The following is a 13,355-nucleotide window of genomic DNA, read 5'->3' as shown; positions in this document are numbered from 1 at the left end:
TCAATTGTTTTTTTTTTTCGTTTTCATCTAATCACAATGGAACTTTAGAAGTGAATGTTTGTTTGTAAATAATCGAATGTCACCTATTCAAGCCTTAAATTGTAAACCAACATTGTTAAATTGAATTGCGTTTTGTTAACACTATCTTTTGTTTTTAACAGGCAACCTCGACGCGTCAAGGTAACGAATGGGCGGGCGAAGGCGATGTACAGATAGGCGCCAGATTTAAATTTAAAATTTCGATGTTGTATTCATACGCATTTTAGATTAAAAGTTTACAGAATATCTAAATTTAATTTACATGCTATATAGATATAAATTAATATCACACAGGTCTACGGTTCCATTAATTTAAATCCACCATGTCAAAACAAGTTAATAAGTAGAATCTTCCTTGTTCCATAATACAGTACTGGAAACAAATTAGGGAGTGCCTGCCAAGTGATGATAGCATAATATGAGGTGTGGCAAACAGCCACTCCAACAAATTGGAATTATTAGCTTTCAATTGCTACACGTTATTGTGTGTACGTTCTTACTTTAGAATTTGTAAAAAAATAACATTTGTAATATGGATCCTATAATGGATGTAATCAAAAACTCCGAAGAGCCTGAATGGCTTGAGAAGCAAGTAATAGGGGGATTGCGTCTTTGGCAACTTGTTTTTCTTTGTTTGGCTGCCGTCGCCACTTTAAGTAAGTATTTTTTTAATTTAAATTGGAAATTTTTTTTTCCACGATCCTATGATAACTCTTTTGAGTTGACATACCAACCCCACAGAACCCATGTTATTAGTTTTTTATATTTGTAGTAAAAAAATCTTGCGAATACCTAGGAAATTCATGGTCACAAACTCAAGTGGCTTGAACGTGCAGGTTTCCATATGGTTTCCATTACTTTACTAAAAAAAAAGAGTTTTACCTTTGAGAATCGAACATGTACATCACGTTTTCTAGTCGCATGTGTTCCTACCCACTCGACCGCCGAAACGAAATACTGCGATTTTGATTAAATTTCTAGTCGTAATGGTGTGCTGCTGCTTCCGGTTCCGTATTCCGAGGACGAAGCAGCAGATAGAGGCGGACTACAAGCGGAGGAAGATTGCTTCGAAGTTCAGGCAGCAGTTGGAAACCATTCAAGACACTAAGATGGACGCTATGTCTTTGAAAGACGGTAGTAGTGTGCATGGGAAAAAAATATTGTACATATACAAACAATAAACAAAAATTTCCTTCTCAATTTTGACGAGTAGGTATGCTTTGGATTGGATATACAGATATCTGTATTCTTTCTCTCTTTCCTCATCGTTTAAGTCCTTAAAGCCCGCAAATGACGGTATTTTCAAATAGTTTAGTATATACTGCCAAAACTAGCTTCCTTTGGCTTTTTGCGACATCCATAGACGTAGCACTATCAACTGTTTTCGAAAGGCTTAGATGGAACTTTGTCATAGTAAACGAGTAAAGAAGTACTTTTATCCAAGACCTGTAGGAGTCCAATAAGATATCGGGATTATGATGTCGTAATTGTCTACGAATCCAGCCAGACCGTGAGCTAAATTTCCGGATTCGATATGATCGAAAACACGTAAGACAGACACCGGACAGACGGATTTTAGGGGCTTATGGTTGTTTGGATCTAGAATAAGTATAAGACTCCATACTGATTGATGCCTGTGATAAGACTGGTGCATTAAAATAAAATTAACAACCATACGACGAATAGACAGACATACATCAAAAAGCAAATAAGAAAAAGATAAGATAATAAAATTGATATAATTAAACTTCTCATTGCGATTGTGACGTGTGTGTTATCTCTGTGCATGCAAGCCCTGGACCTTCTTCACGAGAAAACAAAATCAGAGATGAACAACGAGGGTCCGAATCAGAAGTCGCCGCCCAGCTCCATCATGTCTCCGCAACAAAGTAAGGTCCAAGATGATTGTTTAACGTTGTGAATTAAACGATACACTTAAAAACTTGGGATTCTTTTTTAGGCGATGGGCTAGCAAAGCAACCTGTCACTAGTTGAATCTCAATTCTATCGTTAAGCCAAATAGCTGAACGTGGCCATTCGGTCTTTTCAAGACTGTTGGCTCTGTCTACCCCGCAAGGGATATAGACGTGACCATATGTATGTATGTATGTGAATTAAAGTGCATCTTTTATTTTGTTAATCGATCGACATCCGAAGGGAAGAAATTAAGTGGTCTTATTCTGCAGTGCAGCCTCTTTGTACTAAGTGGAGCTGCTATGCATGCTCGTGTCTGTTTTGCATATATATCTGTTAGTAAACCTCAAAGAAATAATAAGACCACGTTTATAAAAGACCCAGCACAAATTTAAATGAAATTTGGAACAGAGGTAGACTAGACCCTTAAGTTTTATTTCTGGAAATTCCTGTGAAAACGAATCCTCCAGTAATATGAAGATCCTTCTACAGGTTCTCTCGATGCGTCTTACCAACCCGAGGGCGGGCAGAAGCCCGAGCCGCAGGTGTCAGGGCACTTCGCCAAGATCGCCAACAAGGTGGCCGCCATCTCCAAGCTGGGACATAAGGCACCGGCTTCGCCTAACCCTCAGAATAACAATTAAAGACGTAACCTGTCCGCTACTAAGCAGTCTAATACTAGGTACCGGTTATTTGAATAAGTCTGAAATTTAAATGGCCAATTTTGACTCAAACTATAGGTTCATAATTAAACTTCATTATTCTTTTGTTCGCGCGAATAAGTTTACGTACCGACAACCTAATCTTGTGATGGTGATGTAGATAAGCAATGTCAAGAGGCCGCGAATTATAAATATCGCAGTAAGTACTTACTTATCGATTGATTTCCCGCTCGTCTTGCACAGTAACGTCAAACAGTAAATTAAAATCATATATTTTTATATACTTATTACATAGCACTATGTTTTCTTGTGTTTATACCCAAAATTTCGCTGTTCTTGTAAAACAATCTTGTAGATGGAATAAAAGCTATTATTGCAGTAGAATGTTTTCTTTAATCTAGAAAATAAAAATACAGTATAAACGGATTTTAAAAATTATAAGATTAATTACATATTCACAAGTAACCATCGTATTCTGGCTGCTGTTACATAATCTTGTGTTAAAACTGACAGTAAAAACAATGATCCCATTGTAAGCAATACTTTAAAGCAACATTTAACTTACATTTTATAATACATAAATAATACATCTCGCAAATAAAATTTCATAATATTCAAGTTAGCTACAAAATTTTATTTAACCACGTTAAATTGTTTCTACATGCTTCTGGTACATCCCGATCCTCCACATCCGTCCACGTGGTTCCGACGACGGCTGTCACGCTTTACAACTATGTCTCAATTTTATTAATTTATTTATGACTTAGTATTAGTATTACTTTAAAATTTATATAATACCCACTGAATCCCAGACGAATGTTCAGACAGTCCAATGCTTCAGTCCATCTCTCGATTCATGTTAGAAACTCACCTAAAACAAACTTATTTGGAATGGCCCAAGTTCAAACCGGATTTAATTGTATGTTATCATCTGATAAGTCTATTATTTTGGCGGCTCCTTGGTGTTGAATCTTTGAGCAATACATTTAAGTGCAAATATGAATTTACAAAATGATTGTGTCTGAATTTATAAAGGATGCCTTGGCACTAACTACAAGAAAAAAAAACAACTTACAACCAAGAAAATATTTTGCTAAACAGAGCCTATTCTCTTCAATCAAATTAAATGCGAATTGGCATTCGAATAGTGTAGTCGAATTGCACAAAACAAGATACAAGAGTATCGATCACTAAACTAGCGACTCTACGAACCGAGCTCGACGTCCACTCAGCGACGATAGTAAATAAGGCCATTTTTATGAATTCCAGTGGAAGAATCTATTGAGAAATATTATACACTTTCACTTACACTTTATAAACGAATCGGACCTACCTAAAACGAAAAGTGCAACCTTTATTAAAATTAATTATTGTTCATATATTGCGATAACATTTAAAACTAAATAGAACTGTTTTAAAAATTAGTAAGGAATAATTCGTACATTTTGTGCTTGTTACCTGTCACAAGTATTTCAGAGATATACATTTTTACAAGTTTGTAAACCGAAACAATATGTATAGGCTAGATTTTATAATACATTACCCTACGTGAGGATTGGTAATAGCATTTACTTACATCAACAAAATTACGTAAGCTAAGAGGAAAGTTCGGTCTCGTGGGCACTGCGCGAGCTAGACGATGTCCCTAGTTGTCAGGTTGTCGGGCCCTACCGGCCGCCAGCCGGGCGCAGTGCCCCTCTATAAATAGAACTCTCATTATAATAAAGCATATTTTTGTCATCAACAAATTCTACGGCAACATTATTTAGACTTTACGCTATGCTGAAGAGTTTACAATAAATATTAATACAATGTGCACATTTCTTCACCCAACTGTACGTCATCGGCAGTAGATTGAGCACGCGTAAATATTTGGCAACCCATTGAAAGTCGAATGGAGCGAGATCATTCACTATTGGTACTTTGTGACATTCGGAGAAACTGTGAATGTTTGGTTTAAATAAATAGCATATGGTTACTCGGACAAATGAAATACGCACATTGTGGGTGTCCACTGTAATAATATGTTAGTTCGCTCGACTATGAATCTTGTTCGAATAATAAATAGGTGGTATGACTTAGTGTTAGCGTGTCTGTTGGGCGTGAGGCGCGCCGTCGCGGGGCCGGCCGTGTTCCCGCCGCCTCGCAACACTCAATCTCGCCTGACAAACGTTCTTCCCCTGGAACAATAGATATCAATCTAAATGGTTATTTTACAAAAACACACAGAACAATAAAATATAGGTACCATTCTGTCAATATTATCTTTTAACTTTTACCATACAATACTCAATATTTGACTGCAATCCATTAAGTTATGTACTTAAGATGACATAAAATAACACCCAAGTAAATTTAGCTAAGCGTCCACAGGTCGGTATAGTAAGTATGTATTTATCGCAACAAACAGATTGTAGTATATTTTTTTTATAGTCATACTCATCGCTCATTGGTAATGTCAAAAGAAAGTAACTATTCACTGGCAACTTGCTAGTCCATATCAATATTTGGGTTTCTATGCTACAACACCACTAATGATTCTATATAACATGAATTTTTAAATTAAATGAAAAGGCCTCGTAAAACAGCGTGTGTTAGCTGCCTTTGTTCCCGTGCCTATTGTAAAAGTCAATTAAGGGGAAGGGAACTCGTAAGCTTGGGATTATTCTTTTAGGCAATCTGTCACTATTTGAATCTCAATTCCACCATTAAGCCATAAACTCCACGTGGCATCGCAGTCTTATCGAGACTGTCTACCCCGTAAGGGATAAAGACGTGGTAATATGTATGTATTAAAGGTAATCTCACGTGATAGTCTTCCGCTCGGCCGGGCGCGCGTTGTTCTGCGGGCGCGCGCGGTTGAGCACTTTGAGCAGATCGCCCGCCTTGGCGCGCATGCGCGAGTGCACGTACACCTTGGAGCACTTGATGTGGTAGTGCAGGTAGTCGCGGAACATGTGCAGCAGGTCGATGGTGTTGTCGCGCGCCGCCGCGCACGTGTGCCGCGGGAATAGCACTGCCGAGATGGGATTTATAATTAATCTTCTTCTTTGGCGTTAATCCTGGCTACATCCTCACCTTAATCCTACTACTATTATAAAGGCGAAAGTTTGTATGGATGTATGGATGTTTGTTACTCTTTCACGCAAAAACTACTGAACCGATTACCATGAAATTTGGTATGTAGGTAGCTGAAGATTAGACCCAGAATAACACATAGGCTACTTTTTATCCCAGAGTTCCCGCGGGATTGATAGGGTTTCCATGCGGACGAAGTCGCGGGCGGCCTCTAGTAGCTCAATATTTATGTCATACAAATATTTAATACCTTGTGGTTCAAGGAAGTCTAGAATAGCACCACTCCATCCCAATCCGTTGGATTTCGTGGAAGAAAGAGATTTTCCAAATAGGATACAGGGTATCTATCACTTAATGACGTCAAGACAACTTATAAAATTGGATAGGCATAAGCTTCCCTTAAGCATTTTAAATGAATAATATGTTGTGGAACTCTACGTCTACTCTCGTTTCGTGTAATAACCAAAATCCTTACCCAATCCAGGATCATGATCAAAGGCCCACCAGGGGCTCCGATGTGAAGGTAAAGGCTAAGGATTATAATGCACAGACGTGGCTAGTGAAGTAGTGATGTACCAAAGCTAACTTACCAAATGTTACATAACTGATATTTTCTCCTACTTTCGCGTCAGTATCCATGAGTTCTAAAGGCGGTTCCCTGTGTGAAAATAGAACCTGAAACAAGGGAAAAAAACATTTTGCATTAGTATAATGACATCACCTGTAATACAAATATTTCAGACTTTGAACAAATAAGTCAATTAACTCAGCCAAAATTGGGAACCTTTTTTCCAGGTTGCCTTCAATTGATCTCTTGAACGCGAATTTGTATATTAGTAGAATGACATCCGACTCGCATCGCAGACAGCGCGCGATTTCTTCCCCTCCTTTTTACAGTTTCCAGTTAATTCATCCTTCATCCTTTAGACAATTTACTATTTAGGCCCTGTTTGACGCAATGGCAGCGTTCCCGCCTCTGAATTACTCTTATTTCTGGAAAATCCTCTCAAAATACCAACCCCAAAGGAACACTATAGTAGATCTTTTCCCTTTTATTACCTGTGGCGCGGTGTGGGAGGCTCTCCGGCCCTCCTTGAGCTCCTGCATGAACACCTTGCCAATCACCACGTCGTCCTCGTGCCGGAACACCGTGGAGAACACCACCGTCACGCGGTCTTCTTGCGCTTCCACGTATCTGCAATAGAACATTGTCGTGAAGACGGATTCAACATACATAAAATCACGCCTCTTTCCCAGAGCAGAAGGTAGACCACATCTTTGCACTTGCCATGATAGGAAATATAAATACTTGATCGTTCCTTCAAATAAAATAATACAAGATAAGATTATTATAACATTTCTCTGTGGTAGAAAACTATGGTTCCAAGAAAAAGAAAGACACATTTGGCGAAAGATCTTGTATTATGAAATAAATATATACTTTACTTGTATAAGGTAATTTTTTATTCAATCACCAAAAGATGTGATAACTTTTAGTGATCTCAACGCATCAGGAGAAATCAGTCTCACAGACAATACTGTCCTAACTATTGAACAAATTTTAGTATTGAATTTACCTAGGAAAAATATTCGAATCGACAATTACCCAGATGCCTACATTCAATAATTGCAGAATACCTTGCCACACTTTCTAATTACATCATGTGTAATTAACGAGCAACTATAACGGCATGAGTGGGAAGTCACGCATGACTGACCTAATTTTACAACCTGATAAACTATAACATTCAATTCTACTCGAGTGTTGAATGCAACATTTACATAAATTATTGCACTTCCTTTGTTTTAAATAGGATATGCTATTTTGTCACCATATTACAAATAGTATACTAACATGGGCAATTATAATACAAAAAGCCTGTCAAAACTAATGTCTGTCTTTTGAAGACTGTTAGCTCTGTTGACCCCGCAACGTAGACGTTATTATATGTATGTATGTATTTAATATACTCGTAACTATAAACGTAAAAAACAACTTAAATACTTAAATAATTAAGTTGTTTTTTATAATGAATGTAATTCACATTATTTTTGTGGTAGCACTATTTTTTCTTCATATTTAAATTCTCATAATAATATAAATATAAGAAAGATTTAATAAGATAGCATTTTTATGGTACAAAATGTAGTGGCAAAAAAGTACGCCGATTCTAAAGTAATCTAACACTCGTACATCTATAATTTCATATAATATAATTTACAGCTAAGGCTTAGATTAGGTCCAGGGGATTCAAATTTTATCTCAAGGTAATTTATGAAAGGTGATGACTTAATGTGAATGCTATGATGTAATATAAAATTATAATGAGATAGATAGATGAAAATGAAATCTGAAACCATATTAACATACTGTAATATATTACATATTGTATGTCTCAGTTGACATATCCAATTAATTGTAGTATGATATTTAATATCTCTATATCTATCTGATATTTAATATTTATATTTTTTGCATAAAGGGAGTGACTTGTTCATATACACACAGCTGAAACCACTATTTTGTAAAAATTTGCTATATTTTGTAAAACAGGTAGACCATTGTGGGAAAGCTATTTCCTCTTATTCCTTATTTTCATCATCGCACATTCCTGTTTTTACATTTACCATTGTCCCTTGTCCTTTTCGCGTGCCTATTTATATAGAATAGATTTATTTTCAAAATTGCATACAAGGTATCACTTATTGACGTCACATTCGACGCTTCCAAAGCGCATGTGTAGAAGAAGCGGCGGAACAAACTACACTGCAGCATGTTCATCGGACGTTAAAATGATACTTACAGCGTCTCATCTTGTCTGTAGTTGATGACGGCCCGTTTGCGGCTCACGTCACCGTCCTCCTGCAGCCTGAAGTAGCATTCGAAAACCGACGCAAAGCAGTTTCTCTTCAGGAGACCCACTTTCTTCACTATTTCCTCCCAGTCGTCGGGAATATTCTCCAGATCCAAGAGGACTGACACATTGTAACCTTAAAATAGAAAACATTTTAGATATATAGTTAGTTACGTGTGGTTCCGGGCAATGCCGTGTGGTTGCTCGGACGTGTGCTACACGGCTTGTGCTTTTGCACTGCCAATCAGGGCTCAGCCCGAAATACTTGTAACCCGCTTCAAAGTATTTTAACTTTAACTACCGACAGTGCCGTGTGGTTCCCGGCACCATTACAAAAAAGAATAGGACCACTCCATCTCTTTCCCATGGATGTCGTAAAAGGCGATTAAGGGATAGGCTTACAAACTTGGGATTCTTTTTTTAGGCGATGGCTTAGCAACCTGTCTCTATTTGAATCACAATTCTATCATTAAGCCAAATAAGTAGCTGAACGTGGCTTTTTAGTCTTTTCAAGACTATTGGCTCTGTCTACCCCGCAAGGGATATAGACGTGACCGTATGTATGTATGTATTTAAGTTATAAGGGTACTTTACACTTCTTATGTTCAGTGCACACTTAAATGACACGTGAAGCGACATACATATGTAGAATACGAAAAGATACATATTTTCACAATGCAACAGCAAAAGGTTTTAATATGTATTTGTTGAAAAATTATTACAATTTCATGTAGTAGATAATACATGAAATTAAAGAATATGAGTAGTTCTAACAAAATGTCGCATCGCATTTAATTTAGGACTGGACCGACTTTTTAAAAACAAATAAATGTTATGTTTTCTTTTAAGTTTTTCAAGAGTGTAACATTAGTTCAATCAAAGTCAACGCGCGCACAATATCCCTAGTATTATACTAAGCCTATGATGGGCTTTCTGATTGTTAATTCAATTAAAGTGTAAATTAGTCAATATAAATTAGTAAAGTCATATTTTAGGAAAAACATTTGAAAATATCAAACTGAGATGAAATTTTGTATTTAAAATAAAACCAATGTATATTTCACTTAGTTCTTTTCAAAGTGTACAGCACAAAGTATAAAACAATGAACTAAATGACATATTTAGTGCTATGAGGAAACAATTATTTTGACCTTAATGGTGGCTAACATAATAATAATATAAATGTTCTAATAGGAAATGAACCCTTGATGATTCATAACAATGATTCAAATATGGGAAATATTGTACTTGTGTATAACTCTACTAAGTGTTGGTTCAGCTATAACAACATAATTACGTCTATATTCCTTACGGGGTAGTCAAACCCAACAGTCTTAAAAAGACTGAAAGGACACATTCAGCTGTTTGTCCTAATGATAGAATTGAGATTATAAAAGGGTTACAGTTTTTCACAAGTTTATAAGCCTATCCCTTTATCGCCTCTTACGACATCCATAGGAAGGATGGAGTGGTCCTATTCTTTCTTCTATTGGTGCTGGGAACCCCACCGCACCCATAAAAACAAAACAAAAACAACAATATTGTTTTTCTAATTCTTATAGCACCATTCAGGCTACAGAATGTTTCCATTATTTAGAAAAATTGCAAAAGTTTAAAAAAACTAAACAAAAACAAAATGGATTGGCTAACGACAAACAAAAATATAAATAACATCATCATTTAAAAAAATTGTTGTTAACAATCCAACAAATTTTAAATTATCTTATCATTGTACAGTTTATCAGTACAATTGATAAATTTAAAAATAATGTGTCAAATACTGATAATGTAAACCTTAAAAACAATACTGCAACGACACTTTGCAGTTTTAATTTTATCAAGGCAAATACTTGCCAATATTATAATATTTTCAAGCACCAACTAATTGGCAATATAATAATGATCATTAAAATTTATCATTTTGTCGAAACTGTAAAGTGCCCAGTTAAAATGCATGATGCGCGGAAAGGCACAGGTTCAAATCCCACCTCAGCCATGTGGCTGAGGTGGGATTTGAACCTGTGCCTTTAAATAACTTTTAAAAGTCATTGGTACATACCAATGACTCTTTTCAAAGTTATGTTCATTAGTTTGAATACTAACCAATGCTCTTTTGGTGCGGTAAAACATCATGAGGAAACCTGCACATTCAGGCAACTAGATGTGTAACCATGGATCCAAGATAGGTAAGGTTTACCAGTAGAGGTTGCAGAGGTCAGACAAAAGTTGCTTCATGTAAAAACCTGACTTATCCAATCCAGGATCCATGGTCAAAAGCGTACCCGTAAGCAAAGATTGAAATTTATCAATTCTCATCATATTTGTTTTCTAAATAATGGATGATCTGTTACCTTTAAGGACAATGTGTAAAATATCATATTGATATGAAATCGTGGCATGTCCTAGGCCTACTACACTGCATTCAACTGACATCTACCAATTTCAAACTTGGGATATGTTATAAATCTGTATGATTATGATGCAAAACTGAATGTTGTTTGCTAATATAAATTAATGCAGTAGGTAGTGGTAGCATTTATAAACAATATAGCTATAAAAATATTTTTGCATCTTCCGTATTTGTTTTGATTCAGAAAATAGGATCTGAAATCCTGAAAGCATGCAAGTAATATATGTTCAATTTAACTAGTTCTATGTATTGTATAAACCAACATATTGTCTTACCAGACTCTGTTTCTGTGAGTAAAGGTCCATATACTCTTTTGAGAAGTTCATCAGCTCCATGTTCTTCTAACTGCTTGTAAAACTTTAGTGATATACTAACCTAAAATGAGATTTATCATCATACAATTATATTGTTTGCTTTTAAAAAATATAACAATTTAATTCACAACTACATTCATTTAGTAAGGTCATGGAGAAAAATCTTAGTGTATGCACTTTTTTTATAGTGATTCAATTTTATTAAGACTATTATCACCACTGTCTACTGTCTAGGTGTTGTTTGCTTACCCTAACTTTGGTTTTATCTCCATTGACATTTGATATATGAAAGAGAACTCCATCAAAATCTGCAACCGTCACATCAATGGACTCAGGCTTTAAGCTGAAATGAGCATTGAGACATTAATTTGGACAAATAATTGATAAATTGTAAAGGGAAGTCAAGAGGATCAGAATAATATACATCCTTTTATTGGCGTTGGCACCTTAAACCATTTTGTTGGTGGTTTATGAATTGGCGGCGCCAATAAACAACAGTCATGACTCATCCATGTCAAGTTGGGCGCACCACCGCCGCGTCATAGCGGACCTGATGACTTATGGGAATACAATATCATGACTTTATTATCTATCAAGTGTCTCATGAGGTCATTATTTAGTTATTGCGGCAGCCAACGTGGGCTGGGCCCCCTAGGCATTTGACACTTGTCAACCGAGTCCCAAATAGGGGTTATAGCCATGAACCTTTCTCTCATGGGAAAACTGCAGGTACAGCACTTTGTCACACAATTGCCACAAGAGATAATCACTTTCAATATCCACTTTATAAATGTAAAAACAGAAGTTTCTAAGTGTAGCGTACTTACCTAGCCAATGCATTTTTATATTTAACAGTTAGTGTTTCTTCTATAATTCTATTATTGATCTCGAGTAAGATCATTATTTTATTATTTATAACCTACAGTTATTTCATAAAATCAACGCCTATAGCACCTTCATTTAATATTTTTAGTAAAGAAATCTCCAACTACGACCACCCGTATAGAGATAACCATAAACGATAGAGAAAATCCGAAAAAGAAGCTCGAATGAATGAAATCTTGAATGAAATAAAAATCGGCCATGAATGTCATAGACAATTTAACTTGACGTGACATACTGACAGCTACTCGCGTTGCAATTTGTTTTTACGGACCTGTCGCCCCGCTGTGGGGAGAATAAATATACAGATGGAACTAGTTTAACATATGGCTACGTCTTTATCCCTTACGGGGTAGACAAAGCCAACAGTCTTGAAAATACTGAATGGCCACGTTCAGCTATTTGGCTTAATGATAGAATTGAAGTTGATTGAAATAGAGTTTAAAAATAAGTATTTCACTTTCTATATGATATATTTCTTTTACAATATACCTATTGAAGAATATAATAAACGGAGAAAATAATAAAGTTTATTAAATTCACAAAGTTAAACAAAAATTTTCTTTTTTTTCTTTGAGTTCAGCATAATTATGATATCTATCTATCTAATTCTTGTGTATATATATAATCTGGATTTCGGAAACGGCTCCAACGATTTTCATGAAAGTTACAGATTAGGGGCTTTTCGGCTCAAGAAATCGATTTATCAAGGTCCTAGGTTCGAGAAAAACTCGCGTTTTAAGAAACTATATCAGCGCCATCTATAACACCATGACCGATGAGGGCCACACTGGGTATAAAAGTAAAAAACTCTTCCTACTCGATACTAGATGGAGCTTTCTGATGCTAGAAATTAATCCGTTCATAAATACTGCTATTTTGTCTTTCAGCGATGCTATTATTTCTTTGGGATTTTCCTAGGTTGTTTTCTGAAGCTTTTGATTGACGAACGTGTTCATATTTGATAGAAACTCGCCGTCCATGTCAATAGTAGATTTTCTACTTATCAATAGATGGCGTTTGTCGTACTTCTTATAGATGTTACAGTTAAAACTAGTTTTTAGAAAGAGTTTTTACTAGTTGCCTTTGTTAAAACTAGAATTAACTAATGCTCAAAATTAAATATCAGTTAAAACTAGTTCTTACTAGACAACACGCGTTTTTCCGAAGAGAGCCAGTTAAAACTGTTCCGACCAAGGTC

General features: G+C 35.9%; 2 protein-coding genes across 2 annotated transcripts; one reads left to right on the top strand and one right to left on the bottom strand.

Annotated features, from left to right (window-relative positions):
* Positions 1 to 445: 445 nt before the first annotated feature.
* LOC106134294 (transmembrane inner ear expressed protein) lies at positions 446 to 4,024 on the top strand. Its single transcript, XM_013334299.2, has 4 exons — positions 446 to 695; positions 1,021 to 1,173; positions 1,833 to 1,928; positions 2,446 to 4,024. Exons 1-4 carry the CDS (start codon positions 572 to 574, stop codon positions 2,595 to 2,597), a joined length of 525 nt encoding a protein of 174 aa, XP_013189753.2. The 5' UTR covers positions 446 to 571; the 3' UTR covers positions 2,598 to 4,024.
* Positions 2,686 to 12,345, bottom strand: LOC106134293 (actin-related protein 2/3 complex subunit 2). Its single transcript, XM_013334298.2, has 8 exons — positions 12,100 to 12,345; positions 11,522 to 11,615; positions 11,234 to 11,333; positions 8,498 to 8,684; positions 6,753 to 6,888; positions 6,284 to 6,368; positions 5,424 to 5,631; positions 2,686 to 4,795 (listed from the first exon to the last, which is right to left on the bottom strand). Exons 1-8 carry the CDS (start codon positions 12,171 to 12,173, stop codon positions 4,768 to 4,770), a joined length of 912 nt encoding a protein of 303 aa, XP_013189752.1. The 5' UTR covers positions 12,174 to 12,345; the 3' UTR covers positions 2,686 to 4,767.
* Between the last annotated feature and the right edge of the window lie 1,010 nt (positions 12,346 to 13,355).

This window comes from Amyelois transitella, chromosome 17, assembly GCF_032362555.1.
Source record: "Amyelois transitella isolate CPQ chromosome 17, ilAmyTran1.1, whole genome shotgun sequence".
In the NCBI taxonomy this organism is placed as follows: Eukaryota; Metazoa; Arthropoda; class Insecta; order Lepidoptera; family Pyralidae; genus Amyelois; species Amyelois transitella.
This window is presented reverse-complemented; position numbering and strand designations above follow the sequence as displayed.

Bases quoted from the DNA above. Each gene is read 5' to 3' on its own strand.
- LOC106134293 (XM_013334298.2), bottom strand. From the start codon at position 12,173: ATGATCTTACTCGAGATCAATAATAGAATTATAGAAGAAACACTAACT. The intron at 11,334-11,521 runs GTAAGCAAACAA...ATCTCATTTTAG, and splicing joins GAGATAAAACCAAAGTTAGG to GTTAGTATATCACTAAAGTT. The intron at 6,369-6,752 runs GTAATAAAAGGG...CCCTTGTTTCAG, and splicing joins CCTCCCACACCGCGCCACAG to GTTCTATTTTCACACAGGGA.
- LOC106134294 (XM_013334299.2), top strand. From the start codon at position 572: ATGGATCCTATAATGGATGTAATCAAAAACTCCGAAGAGCCTGAATGG. The intron at 1,174-1,832 runs GTAGTAGTGTGC...TGTGCATGCAAG, and splicing joins CGCTATGTCTTTGAAAGACG to CCCTGGACCTTCTTCACGAG. The intron at 1,929-2,445 runs GTAAGGTCCAAG...ATCCTTCTACAG, and splicing joins CATCATGTCTCCGCAACAAA to GTTCTCTCGATGCGTCTTAC.